Source organism: Heliangelus exortis, chromosome 4, assembly GCF_036169615.1.
Source record: "Heliangelus exortis chromosome 4, bHelExo1.hap1, whole genome shotgun sequence".
NCBI classification, from domain to species: domain Eukaryota; kingdom Metazoa; phylum Chordata; class Aves; order Apodiformes; family Trochilidae; genus Heliangelus; species Heliangelus exortis.
Window position 1 is genome coordinate 7906409 of NC_092425.1, and position 23786 is coordinate 7930194.

Below are 23786 nucleotides of genomic sequence, written 5' to 3' on the forward strand. Positions count from 1 at the left end.
AATTAATGTAAGCAATTTGCACCTTGGAAAGAAGCCTGCACTCAAGTGGCTCTGTATCACCAGCACTGTTCAAAATATGGGAGGTTGAAGAGAAGGAAAACTTCAAGCCATTTTTATTGTGCTACAGTCAATAAACATCTACCTATTGAGTCCACTTCCACATCTTCTAGAAAGTACTAAAAAAGCCAACAAGAACTTTTTGGATTTGGATCTTGGATAGTTTATCAACACCCTCTAGAATTAACACTTCTGCAGTCTAACAGGCATTTTTGGAAAAGCACTTAACAAGCACATCTGGACAGGCACTAAAAAATCTTTAAACGTTACTTTCACATTTTTCAGTTCATAACATTCCTCACAATTTTCCTACATATCTGTGGCATAGTTCAGCTTGTCAATTTATAGTATCATAGAATTGTTTGTAGGCCTTTTTGCAGGCTTTCAAGATCATCAAATCCAGACATTAACTTAGCCCACTGCCATGTCCACCACTAAACCAAGTGCCTGAGCACCACATCTACAGGTCTTGTAAATACCTTCAGGGATGGTGACACTTCTTGTGTGTTAACAGCACAGGAGAGGCTCTGCAAGGCTTCCATGTCTATTCTGGATTCAGAATAAAATGGTGCACAGGGATATTTTCTGATTACCATCAGCACCACCTGTTCCATCTCCCTCTGTGAATGCTCTACTTAATGACTGCATCCTTCAGAGGGACTTGGCTAACCTCAATATTCTTTCAGACTACACAATGAAGAGCTGCAAAAGACTGGATTTTAAAAAGGAAAAAATAAGTTTCAGAAGGACCAGTAATCACAGAAGCTAAAGGCACACAGACAGTTGAATAGAAGGAGCATTAAAATCCCACATCAGACATCCTCTCAAAAAGAGAATGTGAAAGGTTAAGGTTTTCCTGATATGATTAGTTGCTTAATAAAATATTGCCTGGTTTCAAAAAGCTGTCCTTGTGTATAGGGTTTCTGTGGCAAGGTTTTGGCAACAGGGGGACTACAGAGGCGGCTTCTGTGAGAGGCTGCTAGAAGCTTCCCACATATCCAACAGGGCCGATGCCAGTCAGCTCCAAGATGAACCTTGGAGTTCATCTCCCTTACAGCCTATCAGTGATGGGGGCAGTGCCTCTATGGGAATATATATATATAAAAAAGGAAAAATTGCTGTTCAAAAACAATTGCAGGTGGAGAGGTAAGCAGCAAGATGTGAGAGCAACAACTATGCAGACACCAAGGTCAGTGAGGAAGGAGCAGAAGGAGATGCTCCAGGCACTGGAGCTGAGATTACCCTACAGCCTACAGTGAAGAGCATGGTGAGGAAGGCTGTGCCCCTGCAGGACCCCATACTGGAGCAGATGGATGCTCCCAGAGAATGCTGTGACCTTGTGGGAAGCCCATGCTGGAGCAGTCTTGGCACAACCTGTGGACCCATGAAGAGCTCACACAGGAGCAGGTGTGCTGGCAGGACTTGTGATCCCATCGGGTGCCCTGGAGCAGTTCATGAAGAACTGAAGCCTGTGGGGACTCACACTGGAGAAGTTCACGGACAGCTGTCTCCTTAAGCAGGGCAAGAATATGAGGAGAAAATGTGTGATGAACTGATGGCAAGCCCCATTCCCAGTCCCACTGCAGTGCTGGGCAAATCTGAAGTCAAGTTAAACCCGGGAAGCAAGGTTGGGTGGGGGAAAAGTGTTTCTGTTTCTCATTGCCCTTCCCTGTTTTATATGGCAATAAATTGATTTCCCCAAATTGAGTTTGTTTTGCCCATGAGGGTAGTTGGTGATTTATCTCTTTCTGTCCTTATATTAACCAATAAGCCTTTCAATTATATTTTCTCTCTCCTGTCCAGTTGAGGAGGGGGAGTGATATTAGTAGCTTGGTGGGTACCTGGCATCCAGCTGGACTCAACTCACCACACCTTCTAATTGCTCCCTTTTGCTCAGATAATTTTTCATAAGTGATATTAAGTCAAAATGATGTGACAGTGTACAATAGAGAGGGTCTAAGTAAGAGGGAACCATGTGAAAATATAATTAATTTCCCCATCTAAGAGAACGACATTCATAATGACTTCAGGCTTCACCTCCAGAGTGTCATGGCTCATTTCCTCATTATCAGAATTACATTTTAAAACACTACTGTCCTCCATAAAGTACTCTTTGTCGCTGATTATAAACACACAGAGAACTATGTTTGAAAATATTTGCATCACATAAATAACCAGTTGCCTCAAACACAGACCCATATACTTACTACAAATACAGCCAGAGAGAGATTACAATAACAAAAAAAAATTGAAAATAAAAGATATTGAGAAGGGAAAGAAGAAGACCAAGAAAGGCTCAAAGGGAAGAATTAAATTCATTAAACAATTGATTAAAACAATTAAAATTAATCACATTGACTTTAGACAAACACAGATATAGATGAAAAAAACAAAGACTACCTGTATGCAGTTGGACACATTCTGCTACTAAACTATCAGGTGAGACAAAGACTTAGTAACTTTCTCTAAAGTCAGAGATTTTAGTCAGGAAAATCATAAGAAAAATCCCAAATTAATACTATTCGGGAGGACTCCATATAGCAGAAAACAATTAAATGCCCCGATTTATTGGTTGATGTCCCAACCCACTGCAAGGCTGTGAGGCCTGTCTAGAAATACACATTTCTGGTTGGGCAGTGATGATTGATTGCTGCAGTGATTTTGGTGGACATTGCTTCACAAAATGACAGTGAAGAAATTTGGAGAGGGTGTCCATTACTTATTTAAGGAGATTACTTGAAGGAACTGATAGCCTAAGGTGGCAGCTAAATAATTGGCATCTAGGAAGATAAAGCATCTCTCATTTGCTTTTTCTCTATACTTCTGTTTGTTAGAATAGCCCAAAAGTCTTCAGGCACAGAGGCTTTCAATATCTAAGTGGACTCCAGATATTATTTAAGCACATCACAATTTGCATAGCTCCCTAAAAAGTAAACTGCTAGCAGTGTGTCAGAGGACATTAACACAGCAGACTAAAGCACTTATTTTAATGTATGAAAACCTATATTGGGCACTTGTGGCTTTTAAGTGGAAATCTGCATACTGAAAAATCAGAATTGATCCAATCAGGATTTTAAGTGTGAGTGCCACAGTTATATTCTAATATCTAGCTCCTCCTGCAGTAATGTAATAAATTGCTCTGTGCAATCCATCCTCAAAGGGCATCACACTTGTTCAGTTATTTATTAATTTATTTGATTCACTTTTCAAAAAAGGCAAAGAGGTTAATAGCCTGCCTCACAGTCACATGCTTTTAAGCAAAAGCCTGGGAAGGACATTCTTTCAAGCCTATTAAAATTCTTGTCTGTCATTTCAGAGTGGAAGCTCTGATAGAAAACTCAAAATCTGCCATAAAATTCATGTTAAAACAAACCTGGGCAATGGCAAATGGCATCAGCGATAGGTAAATCACCCTTGTTGTTTTCAGGTCATGAGAAAGCAGAAGGGAAAAAAAAAAAGACTGGAAAATCATGGTGGGGAAATTAATGAAAACTCTGAAATAGCAGTCCTCCAGCTCTATCATTGCACCTGCTTGCTGTGATGCAGCTGAGTATAACAGGGAGTTCTACTGGGTTCCTGGTCACCTAAAGAAAAGTGGTTTCCATGGAAATGCTAATATTCTTTCTTTAAACCACAACAAAGACATGCAGCAGTCCAAAAGTGTGTGTTTGGTGGGCTTGAGGGACTCTGTGAGACACCACAGATAACAGTAAGTAAAAGATGTTAAGATCTTGCCCTCAACTGCATTGTAGAAAGCCTCTTTTCTCCCTTCTTTGGGTCAGCAATTTCAAAAGCTTACTTCTGAACAGGCTCTCCAACTGAACTGGTATCTGTAGTGTAAATTTTTTTAGATTTGCCATCTGTGAGTACTAAGAACTGCTGAGGTTGCACCTCTTTTCCTCAAATCATGCTTTCACATTGCTTAAACTGCCCTGGGGAAATCCACTCTTGATGGTCTGATTATTTTGTATTTAATTCATTTGGATTTGGAGGGATTTTTTTGAGCTGAAGATAAAGGACTGGTTTTTATCTGCAAGCTATTGAAGGTCTAATGCAACTCACAGCTTGCACAATTTGCTTTCCAAGTGGAAACAAAAATCACAAAAGCTGTCTTGCAATTGGAGAAAGCATCACTACAGAAGAAATTAGAAAGTAGAAATTCAGAGAACCCAAAATTCCAAGAACAGAGAGTGGTGGAAGTCTTGAAATTACTGTAAAAGTTGAAACAGTATGAGGTCTTCCTCAAAATAAATCTGATTCTCTTTTGCTCTTTGCTCTGGGTAAATTACTTCCAGGCAAAGGAAGGTCCCAACAGCTTCAAAATTGTTGCTGAAAATGGGTTAAATATGTTCCTCCTGAACTAAGTCTCTACTACATGTCCCTTTTCTAGTTCAGACAATGCTTCCTCTTCCTTTCTCCCTGGTCTTCTCACCATGCAACCACTGTCTTACCCCAACTGTCATAATGTTATCACCAACACTGAAAAATGAGGTTTTTTTCTTAGGCTGCCAACACTTGGATTCCCATGGTGCGTTTACGCAAATTGGAGATCTGATTTTTTTGGGGTTAGCAGGACTAAAATGAGAACAAAGCCTGCTTGAAAGTACCAGGCTGCTTATCAAGCACTTTAGAAACAGGGCACAGTGCCACTGCTGCTGGGACATGATGTGTATGCACAGAGGATTGGTAAAATTCAAAAGATTTTTTGCCATATCTACTGAAGTACTGATGATACAAGAAATTTGCAATTGTTAACACTTCCAGCAGTTTCTGATTTTACAATGGAGTTTTATATCACTACTGAACTACTTCTCCTCCTCCTCTTCTCTCAACTTTTTATAGTTCAAGTCCCAGTTGAAAATTATTTTTTCCTTCTCAGTATTAGTAATAACATTTCACATGAAACTCCGTTTTCTTGGGAAATAAGAATGCAAACCTGAAATGAACTGGAAGAGCAGCAAAGAAGTAACAGCCTGTAAAGGTTTAATCTCAAAGCAACCATGTACTGGTTGATAAACAGCACAATGAAGGCTGAAAAAATTTATATAAGTGACACAAAGTGAAAGAAAGTTTAGCAATCCATGAAATCTGTGGATTTAAAGAGTCTTCTACAGAAATCAGAGAAATGGGAAAGGACAATCTTACTACTTTCATCTAGTCCCAAAGATCAAAGCAGATGTGTTCATCAGGCCATAATTTCTGACCATAACTCTGCTTGAATAAAATCCTGAATATGACCTTCATACATATTGCTGCCCTACAAACCTCTGTTGCTCTCCAGCTGAATCCCATTTAGTTATGACTCACTGCCTTATTTACTTCACTGATCACAATAAGCTTTCAAAAGCCATTACCAAGGCTTGAGTTGGTGTCTGTGAGCATACCCTGGTGACCAACCTGAATGACAAAAAGGTTGGTTAAAAAAAAATAAAAAAATAAAGCCCACATATATCTATGATTGCATAGGAAAACTTGTCAAACCAAGAAGATTTCAAACAGCATGAGTCAAGTCTATTTGATATGTGTTACAGGCAGCCTATAGAAGAAAACGTTGGACTACTATAGAGATAGATAAAACATGATATTGTCCAAAAAAAAGGAGGTTGGAAAAAAAAAAATATTAGCACCATATAAAGCCAAAGTATTTGACATGAAGTTGAAAATATTGGCAATGGATCTCCAAGAACCCTGCAAATCTTTGGACATGGTTCCCGCCACCAGCCCTCCAGATACTGCTGATACCTCAGGGGCTGTGAACACCTTCAGGGGTTGTTCCATAACTCCTGGGTGCACAAGTGGAAATGGCAGCATGGGGGGTTGCAGAAACTCTTCTGCTTATGATGAGCATGAGCCAAAAGGTTACCTCTGGCTCAAGTCACCAAAGCCCCCTCTCCATCCACCTACTGTGGGCTGAGAATTACATTGAACAATAATACTTGCATCAATCGAAGAAGCCTTTCCACAAATATAAGTAAATCAGTATTGCAAGAACACAGCTTTATAGAAAATATCTAGAAGACAAGGAAGACAAGGAAAATATTTAGAAGACAAGGAAAATATCTTGAAGACAAGTCATGAGTGGTGGATTGAAACAGGTATTTAGTCATCTGTCAAGGTAACTCAGCAAAGGATCCTACAAAAATGCACAGGCTATTGTATATTTCACATTAGCTGTTCAGCAACTGCATGGTTGTATTATTAATGAGAAATTAAGGATTGGAGGAAATAGAAGGCTTTCAACCATAAAATTTAGGCTTTAATTATTAGTGTATTGGAGTAAGAACAAAAATAATAGAAGTAAGAGGAAGATAAGAGAACACAATGGTTTTCTGACAAATGAGAGATACACTGTATTTATTTCAACCCAATTTCCCACTGAAAAGAAAAAATCCAGTCCATTAAAAAGAAATACAGAAACATGACTCTATTCAAAATAATTACAATTTAAATATATTGTAGAATTCAAAACCTTTCGAGGGCCTATCCTATCCCTCTTTAAATTGCTGTAAATTGAAGTCTCACTAGAAAGGAAGTAAAATTTATGCTATTATTGTTGCCACTCATATGGATCTGGCATTGTAATTCCTTGTTTTGTAATGCTAAAATACCAGCTTGCTAGGATGCAAAAGCTGATTATCCCTACCTTCCTTCATTGTCTGTGCAAAGAAAACTTAAATTCCTGCTGTCCCTTTGCACCCAACGTGAGCCTGGCAAAACATTGCTCCTCACTCACACAACCACACAAATATTTTGATATATGACCTAAGAGAGCATTATAGATATTGTGAGGTATTTTGTACTGAAGAAAGGAAGGTGTTGGGAGGTGACACATTGAAGGAGAGGAAAAATTCCCTAACTTAAAGAAACTCCATTTCACCTCCTTTTTCCATGGATTATTACATGCCTATAAATTGTCCCTGAGGACACTTCCAGAGGGATTATGGGGCATGTCATTCACAGCTCTTCTAGAATAAAACCACTCAGCTTTGCAATACAAATACATTCCTCCAATCAGAACTATTAGTGAAATACTCTAAGGTACAAATGGAAGATGTTTCAGGGCATTGTAATTCACAAAAACAGATTCTGAGGGAAGAACAGCAAGTAGTGTACAGCCATCAAACCTCTTAAATTAATTATCTTTACATCCCAAATCAATATTAAGTGTGAGTATTCTCATTTACATTGTTTGGGAGTTAAGTCATAATTTTGTTATTAAAATGAAGTAAAAATTAGAAATAATACATGCTGTATTAGCAGATCATTACACAAAATAAATTTGTATCTCCTCTGTACATAACATCTTGCTCTACTCACTCTTTTTAAACTCAAAATTTCAGGTCCCCTTTCCTGCTACCAACTCCTGTAAGAAGTCCAATTATGAACAGGGGACAAATGATAAAAACATGTGGAGAAAAGGAGAAAGGAAAAAAAATGGTGCAAAGTAACTGAAATATTGCAGTGCAGCTTACACCTGTACTCAGTTAAAACAAATTAAAAGTAAACACATTAACTGTGCTAAAACATTGCAACAAGCAACATTTCACAAGTATATGCATGCAAGAGAGAGACAATCTTTCATCTTCATAAATTATACCAAGCAAAACACAGCACACCTAACAGACAGTGAACATGGAGCTTCACTTGCCATGCAGTTTTATTTGACCATGCATTTAGAAAAAACAGCTTTTACTGGCAAATAGTTTCTGAAACTTATCAATACCACAACAGACTTGTACCTGCCCCCACATATGGTAAAAAAATTATTTCAGTTTTACTCCATTCCCATTTTAACTACTGACTATACTAAGATATCGAAAATAAAAAAATATAACTTTTACAAAACCTAAGTAACTGAATATTGGAATATTGAGTCATTATTTCCTTTGGGATGTCTGACTTCACTATCCACTCCTATTTTCTTCAAGTTAAAAATAAATATCTAAGTTGCTTAAAACATTATTCTGTTAAATAATTGGCAGCTGCTCAAAAACAATGATAAAGGAAATTATTGCTAAGTGTCAGTGTTCATCAATGTTACTCATAGAGCTTCACCTAACATTATGCATCCTGGATGAATCAGAAATAAGCTTAAATACTCAAAGTGCAGAAAGGATCATTTACCCACTCCTCCCCCCTTGCATTCTAAAGGTACCTGATAGCTCCAGGTTTTATCTTGGTCTTTGTGGATTGCGATAGATTGAAGGGATCCTGATTAAAATACTTTCAAAATCCCTAATTTTTCTGCCTCAGTCGTATCAAGCCCTGACTAAGACAGGTCTATCCACTTGTAAAATTAACAAAAGAAAAAAGATCCTAAATTCTCAAAAAATAAGAACATCCCTGAAAAAAATTGGCTTACAAGCATTAAAGACCTTTTCATTAACAATATTTTGTCAATAGTTCACTGAAACCAAACATACTGACCTTTGACTTCACAAATATCAGAGCAGATGTTTGCAAGTCTGCTGCTTAAATTTTAAGTCCTACCTTAAGTGTCAATGGAAAGCCAATAAGCATACAAAATGTCATCAAAATTCCATTTTCTTGTTAAGAGAATCGTAATAAAATCCCTACAGTAAATACTATTTGCATTCCAAACAGAAGTTAGGGTGCTAGGACAGCCAAGAAATAATGAATGCTTAGGAAACAAACTTGAATATGCATTTCCCAAGACTTCATACAGATGTCTTTCCAGACAAGAGCTCAGTCACACCACCAATTTACTAATCCAGCTCAGAGGGATTCCAAATACTCAAGTCCTCTTCTCATCCTATCACAGGAGCCCAAAGCAGCATCCTCACCTCTTGCCCAACAACCAGGGAATGGCAAAGGATGGATTGCATAAAATCCCATTGGACACAGCTGTCTTTGAGTCATCAACTGCTAATCCCTGCTATAAACCAGGTAACTCTTCCAGGTGTATGAACTGAAAAGGTTATCCACAGACCAACCTATGTTTTCCAGCAAAGTAGCTACTTGAAATGAAACTGAAAAGCCTTAATCAGAGGTCTTAAAGTAAGGACAAGTTGGAGAAGAACGTCAGAAAACAGCCTATGAAAGAGGGAAGTTGTTGGCAAACTTTGTCAGACTCTTCTATCATTTTTAAGAGCCTGTACTTGCAAGATGAACAAAAGCTAAGTTTACAGCTCACCATCACTAGACCAACAAAAACCAGAGCAGCTCAACCTGAAATGAAATTCAGTATTTGATAGTCTTGGTGAAAAAAGCCTACAAAAACTGCAAAATTCTCATAAATCCAGGCAGTTATCAGGGTAGTATTTTGCACATTGCTGCAGAAACAAGAGTAAGAACTTAGTTTCCATGTCCTACCTTCTTGAACCGCCTGGAAGGGATTGTTGCCATCCACAAAGGTCACTGAACACGTGATTTTCTCTGTTTGTAAGATTTCATCATTTTGGTTGAGATCAGCAACTGCCATTCGAAAAACTTCCTCATCTTTTTTGGCAGATTCATCAAAAATTGCCCCTGTGGAAAAACAAAAAAAGAACAACATATTGCATCTTTCACCTGCAGTATAGCAAAGCATTAATCATAAGCACTTAAGACATTTTCTGCTAGAATGTCATCCCTTCACTCACTCCTGAGGCCCTTCACTCTTCATTTCTACATAATTTAAGACACAAATTGAGGAGAAGCATTGATTCCAGCTAGAAATATTAGGAAGATCTAGCTAAGCTCAAAACAAATTATCTGTATAGAAACATGGACAAGAAATGAGAACTGATTACCTTTCCAAAAATGCCATGATACACTGAATGACCACAATGGATTAGGATAAAAGTTTAACATCATGTCTAGTGACAATTAAAACCCAGAAAATTCTAGTGATGTGAGAATAAGCTTAAAATGGTGGTAGCACTAGGAAAAATGACTCAGAAGTGACAACCACAATCAATAGACAGGTCAACAGCTGATGCAAACTATTTCAGGTCTAGCTCCTATTGGATTTGTAAAATAATCACTCCAGCTCACTCTCTGACTCTTGAAGTCAGTAAATCAAGTTCAAGCAGTTAATTAAAATTATTTCTTCCTTTACAAATCTGACAGAAAGTAACTGTTCTGTCTTTTTCCCTAAAATATCCAATCAGAGCACTATAAACAGGAAACCATTAAACCCAGGAGGAGATGGCAGAGGACACTGAACCTTTGCACAGCCAGCAATTCAAGTGTATTGGAAAAGAACTTCAAGGCTAATCCAGGAGGCTTTTTCTACATTCTTTAAGCTACAGCGTGACTTTTAGCATCATTAATTTCCTATTATTTTACATTTGCTTCTTGTATGAAGAAGAAAGTATCTTCTCTATGGGAGATTTTAATCACCCCTGTATTTGTTGGAAAGGCAACAAAGCCAGGCAAGCACAGTGCAGGAGGTTCCTGCAGAGAGCTGATGACTTTCTGATACAAGTGGTTGAAGAACCTTCAAGGGGAGGTGTGCTGCTGGTTCTGGTATTAACAAACAGGGGGTCTTTTAGGGGACTTGAAGGTTGGGGGCAACAGTTCAGAGGAGAAAGATATGGGGGTCCTAACAGACAGTAAATCATTTATGAGCCAGCAGTGTGCAGAATCCTAGGTTGAGATTTGCACAAAGAAGAATGTGGCCAATAGGTTGAGGGAGCTCATTCTCCTCCTCTACTCTGCCCTGGTGAGGCCACAGCTGGAATACTGCATCCAAATCTGGGCTCTCCAGTTCGAGAGAGACAGGGAACTACTGTCAACATCTGGCAACAAAGATGATGGGGGGATTGGAGCATCTCTCTCATGAGGAAAGGCTGAGGCAGCTGATGAGAGAAGGCTGAAGGGAGACCTTGCTAATGTCTACAAGTATCCAAAGCGTGGGTGCAAGGAAGATGGAGCCAGACTCCTCCCAGTAGTTCCCAGTGACAGGGTGAGGGGCAATGGGCACAAGCTGGAACATAAGAAGTTCCATTTAAACATAAGAAAAAACTTTACTATGAAGGTGACAGGAACAGGATGCCCAGGGAGATTTTGGAGTCCCCTTCTCTGGAGACATTCAACACCCACCCGGATGCAGCCCTGTGCAATGTGCTCCAGGTGATCCTGCTGTAGTGGGAGGGTTGGACTACATGATCCCTAGAGGTGCCTTCCAGCTGTTATAATTCTGTAATTCTGTGGTTTAAGCAAAGAGGGCTCAAATTACACTGCTATAGTCCTATGAAGACTGCTATATGGTTTAAAACCTTCAGCTTAGATATCGAGCACCTTTAAAGCTTTCAGTTCCAGGCAGTATGGCTGCTAAAGAGATGGCTGCTACACAGAAAGGATGCTCCAAAAACAGTTTTAAAAACTGTATTTACTCATTATGAAACTTCTTGTATATTCTTGAATGCCTGTTGTCAGTACAAAACTTAACTAAGGCAGCATACGAGGCGAGGCACCCAAAAATGAGAAAATGCTGACCACTCATGATTTCAGGGAAATGCCTGTAAACAGTGCTGAAAAGAACCGAAAAAATATTCATTTATGGGAAATGGCTGCTTTAAGAGAAATAAACTTCAAAGTGTTTATTGCATTTTTCCCACTGACCTCCAATGCTCATCTCCCTGCCAGCACCACTCATTTTACACGAGTGTCATCTCTTCCTACAGTCTGACCGCTTTGACTCCAGCATTTTCCCTCCTGAAGCTGCCTCCATCTGGAACAGCTGTTCTTTACCTCTCCACTTCATTCACCTGTCAGCTCTGTGCAAATCTCAGCTGAAAAGATTCATTTTCATTCTCTCCCTTGTCCCCATTTCTATTTCACTTGTTTTATTTAGCTCTGTAAAGCAGAGCTGAATAGGGATGAGAATAGGACTGATAAGCAAGATGCTGCAAACTGAGTATTCCCCAAAAAGATGACAATTTGCGTATTCAGGTAGCATTTAAGTCTACAAAAGATTCTGTTCATTGATATACCTTAAAATATCTTTGCTTCTAACCTCACGGAATAATTCAGTCCAAAACCACAGATGTTTCATTTTGGGGACAGACCTATACTTATGATGACATAGCCCAGTGGAAGGAACAACTCTACATGGCTAGTAAGTGAGATAATTAAAACTAACAAGGAAAAACAAGATGGAAAATAATGACAGAACAGCTATAAATTGTGTTACACAACAGCATGGCAAACCAAAGACCTTCCAAGCCCATGCTGTGGAGTGCAGCCTCTTTTTCTAGAGCTGAGAAGTGTCACCTTAAGCATGACTTTGTCTCCAAAATCACCCAGGTCATTAATTGAGCAGATGATATAGAAAAGCCTAAGTTATCCAGTGTTTCCTTTTGCATTTGCCATCACAAAAATACCCACCCTTCAGCCCCATAGCTCTTCCAGTGTGAGAGCAGAGAACTGCTCCCAAGACAGTGTATTCCCCAGTCCAGCATCAAGTTGCTCAACAGCTGAATCTTTCTGAGAACCTTCCTTGTTTCTTTCACACACAGATATCCCTAATATACTCTTATGCTTTTTTCTCCCATTTCACAGGTTGACATAAATCCTACCTCTGATGGTATCCAGATGGATAAGGAACTAAATTAAATTTAACTCCACGTAGCCTTTACAACCAATGCTCTTTCTCACTGTAGTACAATTGCTCCAGCTTTGCTCTGACCACAGCTTATTTCATTTATGGCTCTATGCATCAGGCTCAAACTTCAATATTTCTCCTGGAGTCAATACTACATCTGATATTTTAAACAACCTACCTCACAGAAGCAAGACATTACCCATGCTCTAGTTTAGGATTATCTCCATAGGTAAAACAAATCAATATAAAGGTGAATTGCAAAAAAGAAACAACACCAACACATGATACTGTTCCTTTCAGGAGACAGCAGTGCACAGCAACATGTGCATTACACTCCACACTCTGACATGAGAAATTTTATTTCAGAATTGACTCCTAAAGTTTAATTTCAATTTTTATATAAAACTGGAAAACTAAAAAAACAAAAAGAACCAAAGCCAAAACAAAACAAACAAAAAAACAAACCACACAACAAAAACTGAATTATGTTTAAACTCATCCTATTGTCCAACGTATGTTTTGAGGCCCATGTGTTTTATCTCAACTATATTCCATGTGTCTGTGTATCTCTCTGCATTACACAGGTAGGGGGAGGATTTTTCTTGTATTTTCTCTTAAAGAAAAGCCATTTCAATAAAAACCAAAAGACTATTTGGAATGTGCTAACATTGCTGGAATATTTTCCTTTTCAGGAATCATCCTTCGCCTGATGAGTGAATTTTCTGATATGAAACAGGTCTATCAAATGTTTACAGATAGCTCCAAATGCAGTCATTAACCACTTTTATATCATCTATCATTTTCTTTCCTTGCTGAGGCCCAAAATCACACTGCAGTTTTGATGCTTATTCTTTCAAATACAGTCTAACAAAGTCAAACAACCCAAATAAACAAATAGAAGGCGTCACAACTTAAAATTACTTCTACAGTGAGAGCTCCAAACTCTCCCATTTCCTCATGGTACAACTGAGAAATGAAACAACTGGAACGACCACCAAGTTATTTGGAGTACGTGTCCAAAATGAAACCTTTTGGCCATAAGAAAAATTGTTACAGAAAGTAATGAACAGCTGAAGAGAAAAATCCAATCGTTCCCAATGCAAGACACACTCTTTAGAAAAGGATGCAACCAAACTATAATGGGAAATAGCCTTCAAAAGTATACAGAAGTTGTTAGTTTCTCATCCAGCCCCACTGCTCACCTCAGATGAAATCAAAGCCTCACACTCCAGATGTCATTTCTAACTACCTCTGACTGCATCAGGAGCTGCCATGCTGACACAGCAACTACTTTGCACCAGTTTCCCTCTCTTGTTTTATTAGCATGTCATTACTTCCAGCTTTATTTCAGAATCTGGATGAGGACAGCACAAATGGAATTCTCTGCTGGCTTTTAAAAACCTTTAGCCCATCAATCATGTCCTAGAGCTTAGCAGATGATTCTTTGTGCTTAAGTATCTCATTTGCACTTGACTGTGTCACCTGAAATCTGTCAACTAAAATGAATACTGACCAAATCAGTGCTCAACAAGTTCACCAAGTACTAATGACATCATTAGAAAGGCTTTTCAACGATGACTTGTCCTACTGACAATATATATTTTATACTTATACAATTACATATAACTGTATATATATACGATTTAGACTATATTTTATATTCTAAAATATAATCCAAAGTAGATATTAGCAGCTATTTCTAGAGTAATCTGTGCAGTCTGCTGGTATCAAACCAGAAAATCTAAAACTAGGAGAAAATCGACTGCAAGGATGAACAGTGAAAAGTTTTAAACCAATGTTCATCTTTTTGTTGACTAAGAAAGAACTAAATCCACGGCTTGTAGGATTTTCAAGTATTATAATTTTATTACCTACAAAAGTATGACATTTCTGAACCTCAGTGCCCTATATTAGTCTCAGGAAATGAAGTACCTTGTTTCAAAGAGGAGGGGGAGTTCACGGATTAAATACCATTGTGAATTGAGGCCACAGTTCAATTTTGGCACATAAATTTGATTTTTACTTTATATCATTGCATGCACATACCTCACCAACAGAAGCAATAAACACATTGCTCAATAATTTACTAGTTCAGAAATTCAGGAACATTTGGAGAAAAAAGAAGTAAAAGGGGGAAATGTAAAACACAAACTTTTTGAGCAACAATTTTATATTCTCATCAGCTTCTGATTCTATGAAAATTTTTTTCCCCACCAATATTTCCAGCCTGTTCCAGTGTCCAAATCCCACTGTATTTTTTCCAACTGCTGCTATTATTGTTCTGAATGAGAAACTTAACACAGCTGCTGGGAGAGGGATGGCCAATGCTGTTAACACTCAGAACTGGAAGCTGGGGGGTTGAGTCCTTGTGGTAAACCTCATATGGAGATACACTACAGGGTTATAAACATTTCACTACAGGTCTTGCTCCCTCGTAACAAAACAGGTTAGGACAAGTCATTAATTTCTTAAAGTAATGAAGACTGATATTTGAGAACCTGAGATCAACTGTAGAATAAAACCTCATGTTATTTTCAGGCCATATGAGTGTCTGGTTGGGAAAATTTTTATAGAATCTATTCATTTTTAACTATAATGGCAAATGCTAGGCTATAATGCATGCTGTTCTGTCTGATAGAGCAAACAAATACATCCAGCTTTAGAAGACCAATTATAGAATCATAGAACTGGCTGGTTGGAAGGGACCTCAGAGATCATCAAGTCCAACCCTTGATCCACTCCCGCTGCAGTTCCCAGCCCATGGCACTGAGTGCCACATCCAGGCTCTTTTTAAATATCTCCAGGGATGGAGAATCCACTACTTCCCAGGGCAGCCCATTCCAATGTCTGATCACCCTCTCGGTAAAGAAAAATTACATTATAATGGAATTATTGTAAAGCAGAACAAGAGGGACTTGATATGTTTTAGAGCGTGGATGTGCTTAGGTAGGAATTTAGAAGGTGGTCACATCCAGAGACCTCCACTTGAGTATGCAGCTCCCATAATCATAGCATGCTCAAGTACAGCTGGAACCTAAATTTCACTTGTGACACATTTAAAGCTGCTGCTAATCTCTCTATTGACACAGGCAGTCAAGTACATGCAGTCACATCTTGATTTTGTCAATAGAGGGAAAACATTGCCATGCTTCGCTTTTCCCTTTCAAGCTGAATAAGTTTTAGAAGCTCCTTGAAAGGGTTCTTCATCTTGCTGCTACCTCCAAAACACATTTTTAACCAGCCCTGACTGCATTCATTTTTAATATAATAAAAAAGTAGAAAAAAGTAATAAACAGTTCACATCTAATCAGAACACACACAAAAAACAAGATCAAAAAACCACCAAACAACACACCCCAAAGCCAAACTCGCACTAAAAAAGCCCCTCAATTTTCAACACAAGCCACCCTCTCTGCAAGTGTTGCAGTTTTTTTCTGCAGTCTGGTAGACATGAACAAGTAAATTGTACATAAGTGGAAGTTAAGGAATTAGAGAAGCTACCTCTTTAGTTGGACACAACAACTAAATCACAGGATAAAACACTGGATTGGAGAATTAAGGAGTTTCACACCGTTTTTCCCCAGTTGGAGCCAAATTTAGCATCACTTTGTATTCACAAGTCTAACTTAAGGAATATGAATAATCTCTCTCAAGTCACACTTTAAAATTATATTCTCTGATGAGACTGATATGAGATGGCCAGCTTGCTACAGCACCTTTTAGTGCAATCATTGCAGAAAATGTGTCCATTTCTGTTCCTTTTTCAAGTCATTAACCACCTCTATGGCCATAACATCATGTAAATGATACAGCAATCCCTTCTCATTGTTGCTTTTTCTTTTCTAACTGTAATCATTTGAAACAAAGAGGTGAAAGAAGAATTTTACAGGTTCTTCAGGCTGGCAAACTGCTAGAGGCAAAGTCTGCTACAAATGCAGTGAAAGTAAAAAAAGTTCAGTTATCATCTGAACACAGAAAAGTTGTTCCATTCTTCTGTGAAGCACTGTTGGTTTTTTATGTCCCAGTTTTACAGTAAAACAACCAATATGGTTCTGCTTGTTTCTGAGTCAGTTATTTGTTTTAAGCAATTTGTCTACAGGAGTGTATGCCACTGCATTACACCATTATTTTTTTTTATTGTTGTTGTTTTTTTGTCTCTCTAAAGTATACTACTTATACGCCAAGAAGTTGGCCAAACAGGTCGACAAAGAAAATACTCAGCTTTTTCTGAGCTTTTCTAAACAGATGTACATACACTCTGAGACAATGTTAGGTATTACTGAATGTCAAACCTAACAACTTTCAAGTAATATAGAATTTCTAGGAAAGCTGAAACACAAGTTTGAAGGCATGGAATCAACTGTCTTTGCCAATGCTTTTACAATTTAAAAAAAAATACATTTAGAGATAGTCTGGGGTTAATTTATTTAGCCACCAAAGGTGCCGGAGATGTGTATCCACAGTGTTGCAATAGAATCAACATCAGGGAATGATGTTCAAATTCAGAAAGAAAAGAGTCTGTAAGATTTTATCCTTATGTACACTGTCAATAGGGCACATATGCCCAAGCATGAACCCTTTCCCATAGCTCTTGATTTATCTTAAGCTCATGCTGCAAGATATTTCTAATTGTTCTCAAGTTCTAATCCACCATTTTACACTTATGTTTAATACAGGTAGTAACACAACTTGTCAAAATCATCTGCTGAGTCTCATTAAAATTACAGGTGTCATTTGCCAGTCCTTCTTTGAGAAGGGTTATTGTTTGCTAGAGAGTATGAAGAGAAGGGCAAAGCAAGAGGAAGACAAAACACTGGAGGCCCCACTAAAAATGCCTTTTTTCAGGTGTATTTTTTCTATAAAACATATACTCAGGGGCATCTTAAAAATGGAATCCTGTAAAATCTCCTAGTAAATAACAAAGTCCCTTCTCAATTTCCTTGCCTTCTCATTAAAGGGATCTTTCAGTAGAAATGAGTGTAAAAAACACTGTATCAAAGGACTAACAATTGACAAACACCTTGCATTTTTCATAGCTAATTGATTGCACAAATTGCAGAGCCACAAAGAATCTGTCTCTGCAAATTGCACAATATCTGCACAAATTCCTGTGGTGGCACTGGAGACTGCTTTCTACTTTGGTAGCTGCAGCAGGGTACAATATTAGCATCACATAAACACAATGTTTTATACACAATGTACCTTCCACAGGATAAGAATTAAGATATCTCCTGTGCACTGTTCCACTATAAACTTGATGTGGTGATTAACTACAGTGATAATATCTTTGCATTCATTATACAACAAATGAGCTGATAATAATGAGAAGCTTTTCATGTTTTCTACGATATCCATAACTATCAAGTTGAACTCTAGCTGTGAAAAGCATCTGGCTTGGTAGATATTATTGCCACATTATTAATATCCCATACACAAAGTTAGTGTGATGATAAAAAATTTGCTGAATAATATCTGCATACCTGGAAAAAGAGAAAAAAAAAAAACGAAAAAAAAAAAGAAAAAATTAAAAAAAAAGGAAAAAAAAGGAAAAAAAAAAAGAAAAAGAAAAAAAAGAAAAAGAAAAAAAAGAAAAAGAAAAAAAAGAAAAAGAAAAAAAAGAAAAGAAAAAAAAAGAAGAAAAAAAAAGAAGAAGAAAAAAAAGAAAAAGAAAAAGAGAAAAAAAAGAAGAAAAAAAGAAAAAGAAAAAAAAGAAAAAGAAAAAAAAAGAAAAGAAAAAGAAAAAAAGAAAAAGAAAAAAAAGAAAAAGAAAAAAAAGAAAAAGAAAAAAAAGAAAAAGAAAAAAAAGAAAAAGAAAAAAAAGAAAAAGAAAAAAAAGAAAAAGAAAAAAAAGAAAAAGAAAAAAAAGAAAAAGAAAAAAAAGAAAAAGAAAAAAAAGAAAAAGAAAAAAATAAAAAGAAAAAAAGAAAAAGAAAAAAAGGGAAAAAGAAAAAGAAAGAAAAAGAAAGAAAGAAAAAAGAAAAAAAAAAAAGAAAGAAAGAAACCTTTTCACGCACATTCAGAGCTTGTTTAGATGTTGTTTTAGAACCAGAGCAAACACTGATTCTATAAAATATTTGGTCATTTCATTGGCCCCTAGTTGTGAACTAGGAGAACGTCACAGAGTAACGCAGTAAGTGCATCCTGAAAAAATCTGATATTTTTGTTAAGCATTAGTCACTGCCTAATTTTTTCAGCTCTCATACTCATTTCTCTCCCTCTCTGTAAAATGCTGCTTTGCAATTTTCAGAAGACAAACTAATGCTTTAGTTAATCAAATGATGTGGCTGCAAGGTAGAGATGGAGAGAAGACTGCTGCCAAACCATTTCTTTATGACAGGGAGCAGCTGCAGCACCTTACACCATGAGCAGCTGAACTTTGTGGAAAATGAGATTATCAATATGTTCGAGATGTTAACACACAAACATACGCCCAGACAAACACAGATGTAAGAACGCAAAGATTACACAGTGAGATTTTTCTGGAGGGCATTTTTCTGCTTTTTCCTTCCTATTTCCATTCAAATTTACACAAGCTTTCTGCTCCGAACACTTTTATCATTTCTTGTAGAGAAGAAGCTCAGCTTACAACACTAAAGATGGCCATTAAGGTTATCATAAGAATAAGAGGTTCTTTCTTGGGCACTACAGCATATAAAACTAGCCATCTAGTAAAAAAATAAAAATAAAATATAAAGTTAAAAGTGCTGAGTTGTCATATCACAGACTCACAGAACAGTTTGGGTTGAAAGGGGCCTTTAAAGCTCATCTGATACCCCTGGGCCATGGGCAGAGCCATCTTTCAGTAAATCACCCTGACCCTGAACACTTCCAATGATGGGGGATGAACAGCTTCTCTGGATATCATTGAGAAACACAGACAGACAGATGGTAAATATTTTGCTTTAAAAAAACCCTATCTGATCTCACGACAAGTGTTATGAATGCCAGGTTCAAGAATTAAATAACAACAGGGAAGAAAGAAGCTATGAAAAACGTTTTATGTGCTTGTCTAAAAATATAAAGGCTGGCTCCAAAATTAATTTTTTTTTTTAACTGCTTCTTTTCAATTCTTTAGACCAGGTTTTTCTTCTGCTGGAGGAGAGGCATTGAGCAATTTACACACAAACAGCCTCTTTGAATGGTAATAGGAGAAACCAAGCAAATTAGTTTCATATTCATCTAGCCTATTTTTTGCCAAGACAGGACTGTCCTGTAGAGTGCAATTTACATTCCAATTGAAAATTAACATATGTAACCTCTTTCACTCTTATGTCATGGAGAGGGTAACAAATCTGTAAGCAATTGGTTTTCAATTCCAACACAAAAACTATAGACAGAAAATGCCCTAAGAAACTGCCACTTTCCAAAAAGGGTCCATGTTTCTTATTTACTTCTCTGCACAGAACTAGGGTTACTGTCCTTAATTGTAAACCTCATATTTTATTGTTTTGGGAAAAAGGTCAACCCATGCTGCTTTAAAATTTCCTCTCCAAATATTCAGGTCTGTGGACTCCAAGTGACTTAATGATCATGGATGTTAATTACTTAAATACCTTGCCTTTTATATATATGTAAAAGATGTTGCCATATCATCTTTGTAGTGCCTCCTCATGGTAGAGGAATAATTTCTACTTTCACAACTCGTAATTCACACGTGTGTACTAAAACAGTCTCTCAGAATATGTGGAGTTAGACTTCTTATTTCAAAAATTTCACCCAATAAATTCTGTTAATGAGGCTTCTATTTTGGAATGGGCAAAAGAAGAAATGAAGAGTAAGGAAAACTTAACTTCATTCTACATGAGACCCACAAAATATGACCAAAAAAGCCTGCTTTAAATTCTTTCAAGTCTCTGCTGTAATTTGACTTCACACTTTGTTTTCAACAACTCTAAAGTAATTCAGCAATATAAAGCTCTTTGGAAATTATAACACTGGCATATGAAACACCAGGGAATTTACATTTCCCAAAGCCTCACTGCAAGTCAACTAAATGCAGTCCAATTCTGCTGAAGAGGAGTTTCCTCCAGAGTACAATATATGTCCATAAATATTTTTTTTTTTGCAAAATGAAATCACAATTTCTGATTTTAAGACAGAAACTCTGTAAGGAACAAAGAATGGTTGTTTCTTTCAGTGGCTTCAATTATTTTTGTGCTTTTAGAAGGCAAACTTAAGAGTGAGGCAGCAGCTGAGCTATTTACATAAACTGTGGATGTGTCAGACACCAATCCAAATATTCCCTTCTTTCCTACATTTTAGATTTCTTAAGACAGTGTTAATAAAACGAGCTACTTAAAAACTTGAGATTGGTAATAAGTTGCTCTACCATTGAAAGAAATAACCATAGAAAAAAATACATAGAGCAAGATGTCAACCTTCAGCAATGGGTCCACAGTTGCTATAAACTCAAATAATCCCAAATTCATATGCATCTTTTTCAGAAACTAGCCTGACTTTTGATTATTTATTTTTTAATGAAGCCTAGAACTACACTTTTAAGTTATGTCCTGCTAAGAGCCACTTAAAAAAAGCCATATGAATATGAGTAGATACATTGCTATTTTAGAGATTATGGAATATTAAGTAGATAACAGTGGCTTACTCAGCCACTGAGTAATTAGCCACATGTCAAAACTGGAAGAGTTTAATAAAAAGACCCCGATTATTCAAAGTATCTGACTATATTTCTATCTTGTAATACATATAATCTTGGAACACTGATATGAAAATAACAGTATTTCCATTATTATACATCCCATGTCATCTGAAAAATTCATAAGAAGAAGTGTTTAGGGTTTTTTTATTTGGAGAGTTTTAGGAGAGGATGTGGTTTAAGTTTTGGCTTGTTTTCTTTGGTATTTTAGGGTTTTGTTTTTAAATGAAGTGGCTGTTAATTGAAGATAAAAAAAACTTGTGTCTTGAAAATCATTCTAACTTGAATATACTTGATATCCAGTAACTTAGGCAAAGACTTTTTTATTTTAACATCTCACTGAAATTGGAAAATAAATTTGTAAGCTGGAAAGTAGCTTAAAAAAATAAAAGTTTAAATTATACAGGAAAAAGAAGAAAAAAATAGTGTCATTAATTTAATTTAAAATAGTGTCAATTTTGAACACACAGTGTAGAAATTGCAGAATTAGTTTAAAAAATAAAACCAGAAGTGATGCATGGGGAGGGATAAAAATTATTATTATTGCATGATCTCTACTGATCAATTGAAGTTTGTGGGGAAGAAGCACTTTGGCAGAAGCTGGTTGTAGTCAGCAGATCATTTAGAGAAAATGTTCCTAGTAATCTACAAAAGCGATAAAAAAAAAAAGAAAAAGAAACTCCACTCCCACCCCACTATCATATATATATTTATTTTTTTCTTTTTAGCAAAACACGAATATAACCTAAAGTAGTTTCTGTTACCAACATTCTGTGATCAGATCAAGGTTTTGTTTTGAGTCAGCAGAACAGCACCTGTAAACAATGTTCATTTTATTTTCTATCACATTTTTTAAGTACCCAAGTGATGAATGCACAAGGAAAACCATGTGAGAAGTATTACCTTCATATTATTCTTGTAGATACTTCTAGTTTTAGCAGCTCTCCCAGCTCAATATTTTAAGAAAAGACATTTCTTATAAACTACTTCTGCAGCTTTTGAGAAAACAGCTCCTGTAAGTGCTGTCCAGATGAAAAAAAGAAGAAACTGGGAAATTGTTCTACAAAGCAGAACAACATATGTTCAACCCCAGAATCCAAATCCTGCCCCTCCTTTGCACTTATATACTTCAGCAGATAAATTTAGCTTCATTTTCCAGTTACTTCTGTCTTAATTAAGTAATTTTTATTGTTTGGAAAAAGATATGTAAATATAGTGCACACTGACTTTTCCTGCATGCCTGTCACATCATCAGCCATAAAGCTTTAAAAGTTTTCCACACTCATAATCTCATAATTATTCTGTAACTTAATTACAACTGGATCATTATTAATTATTACTGTATTATTACCAACTAATGCGAAATATAATGGGTATATTGTGGTGCATTTTTATCTGGACAAATGAATTAATTTGCCAAAATAAATGAAAGGACTCCACAAGACCACACCAGAATTCCACTTGATATAAATGTTTCTTGCACTCAACTCCTGGTACTTGATGTCCTTACTAGAAATTAGTAAAAACTTTGCAAAATTATGCACAGCTACAGGGATTCCCCAGCAGATTCTTCATTACAATAATGGTTTTAAAAAGCATTTTATATATATATATCTCGTTTGCTTCTTTTCAAGCAAGAAGATATCCAAATACCATGCACTTAGCTGAAACAGAAAAAGTATTCATAGGAATTAGCTGCTGCAAATTGTGACTCCAAATCCCTTGGTTTTTAAAAATCTTTTTTTCTTCACTGAAGTACTGATTTCATTGCTAGACCATCACTGTATAAGTGTTTATAGTTAACAAAGTAACATTTATTATATAATTAAATTTCTGAGGGAGAAGATAACTACACTGCTCAGGATCTGAGAACCACATCCATGCTGCATGCCAATAAAGCATTTGTACTACCCTTGCCCTTAATGAAGCATTTACTGAAGAAATGGGACTGCAGCAGCAATTCACATCCAAATTTCCTCTTCCACATCCTGTGTTCCAGGTACAACACAATGTCTGCACTCAGTCACACAGCTCTAAAATAAATGTGTAAATTGTAGGTCGCAATTCACAGTGCAAACTTAACTTCCTTCCTCTTGAAAAGAAAAAAAAAAATTAAAACCTATCAAAATTCAAAAATACCAAACAGTACATAGAAACAGCAAACAGAACACATTCACTGGATTGACAGGGCAGGAAAACAGTATTTATCTGGTTCTTGAACCACAGAGGATTTTCTTTCAGTGTTATTGTGCAAGCCTCTTGTCCTCCCAGGGAAGCATCTCCTGGTGTTTCCTTTTACAGGGTGAAGAAAAATAAGCCTCACAAAACATGGCACACCATTCCAAAATTCCATTGCCCATGAATTCCAAGAGCATTTTCACTTTTTTTGTTCCTTCTCTCCCCCCCACCCCCTAATAACATTTTCCTCTTTGGTATTAGAAATAGAATGCCAAAGCAAAAGTCAATGAAGAGTAAGGTAAAATTTATACCAGGCACTGAAGAAAGGACAAGAACATAGAGCCC

General features: G+C 36.8%; 1 protein-coding gene across 1 annotated transcript in view; it reads right to left on the reverse strand.

Moving 5' to 3' along the window:
• The window catches only part of GRID2 (glutamate ionotropic receptor delta type subunit 2), a 683099-nt gene that overhangs the window by 538303 nt on the left and 121010 nt on the right, over window positions 1-23786 (reverse strand). The window contains exon 2 of the mRNA XM_071742831.1: window positions 9391-9546. Within this exon, the coding sequence (XP_071598932.1) occupies window positions 9391-9546 (156 nt within the window). The remainder of the gene's footprint in view (window positions 1-9390; window positions 9547-23786) is intronic.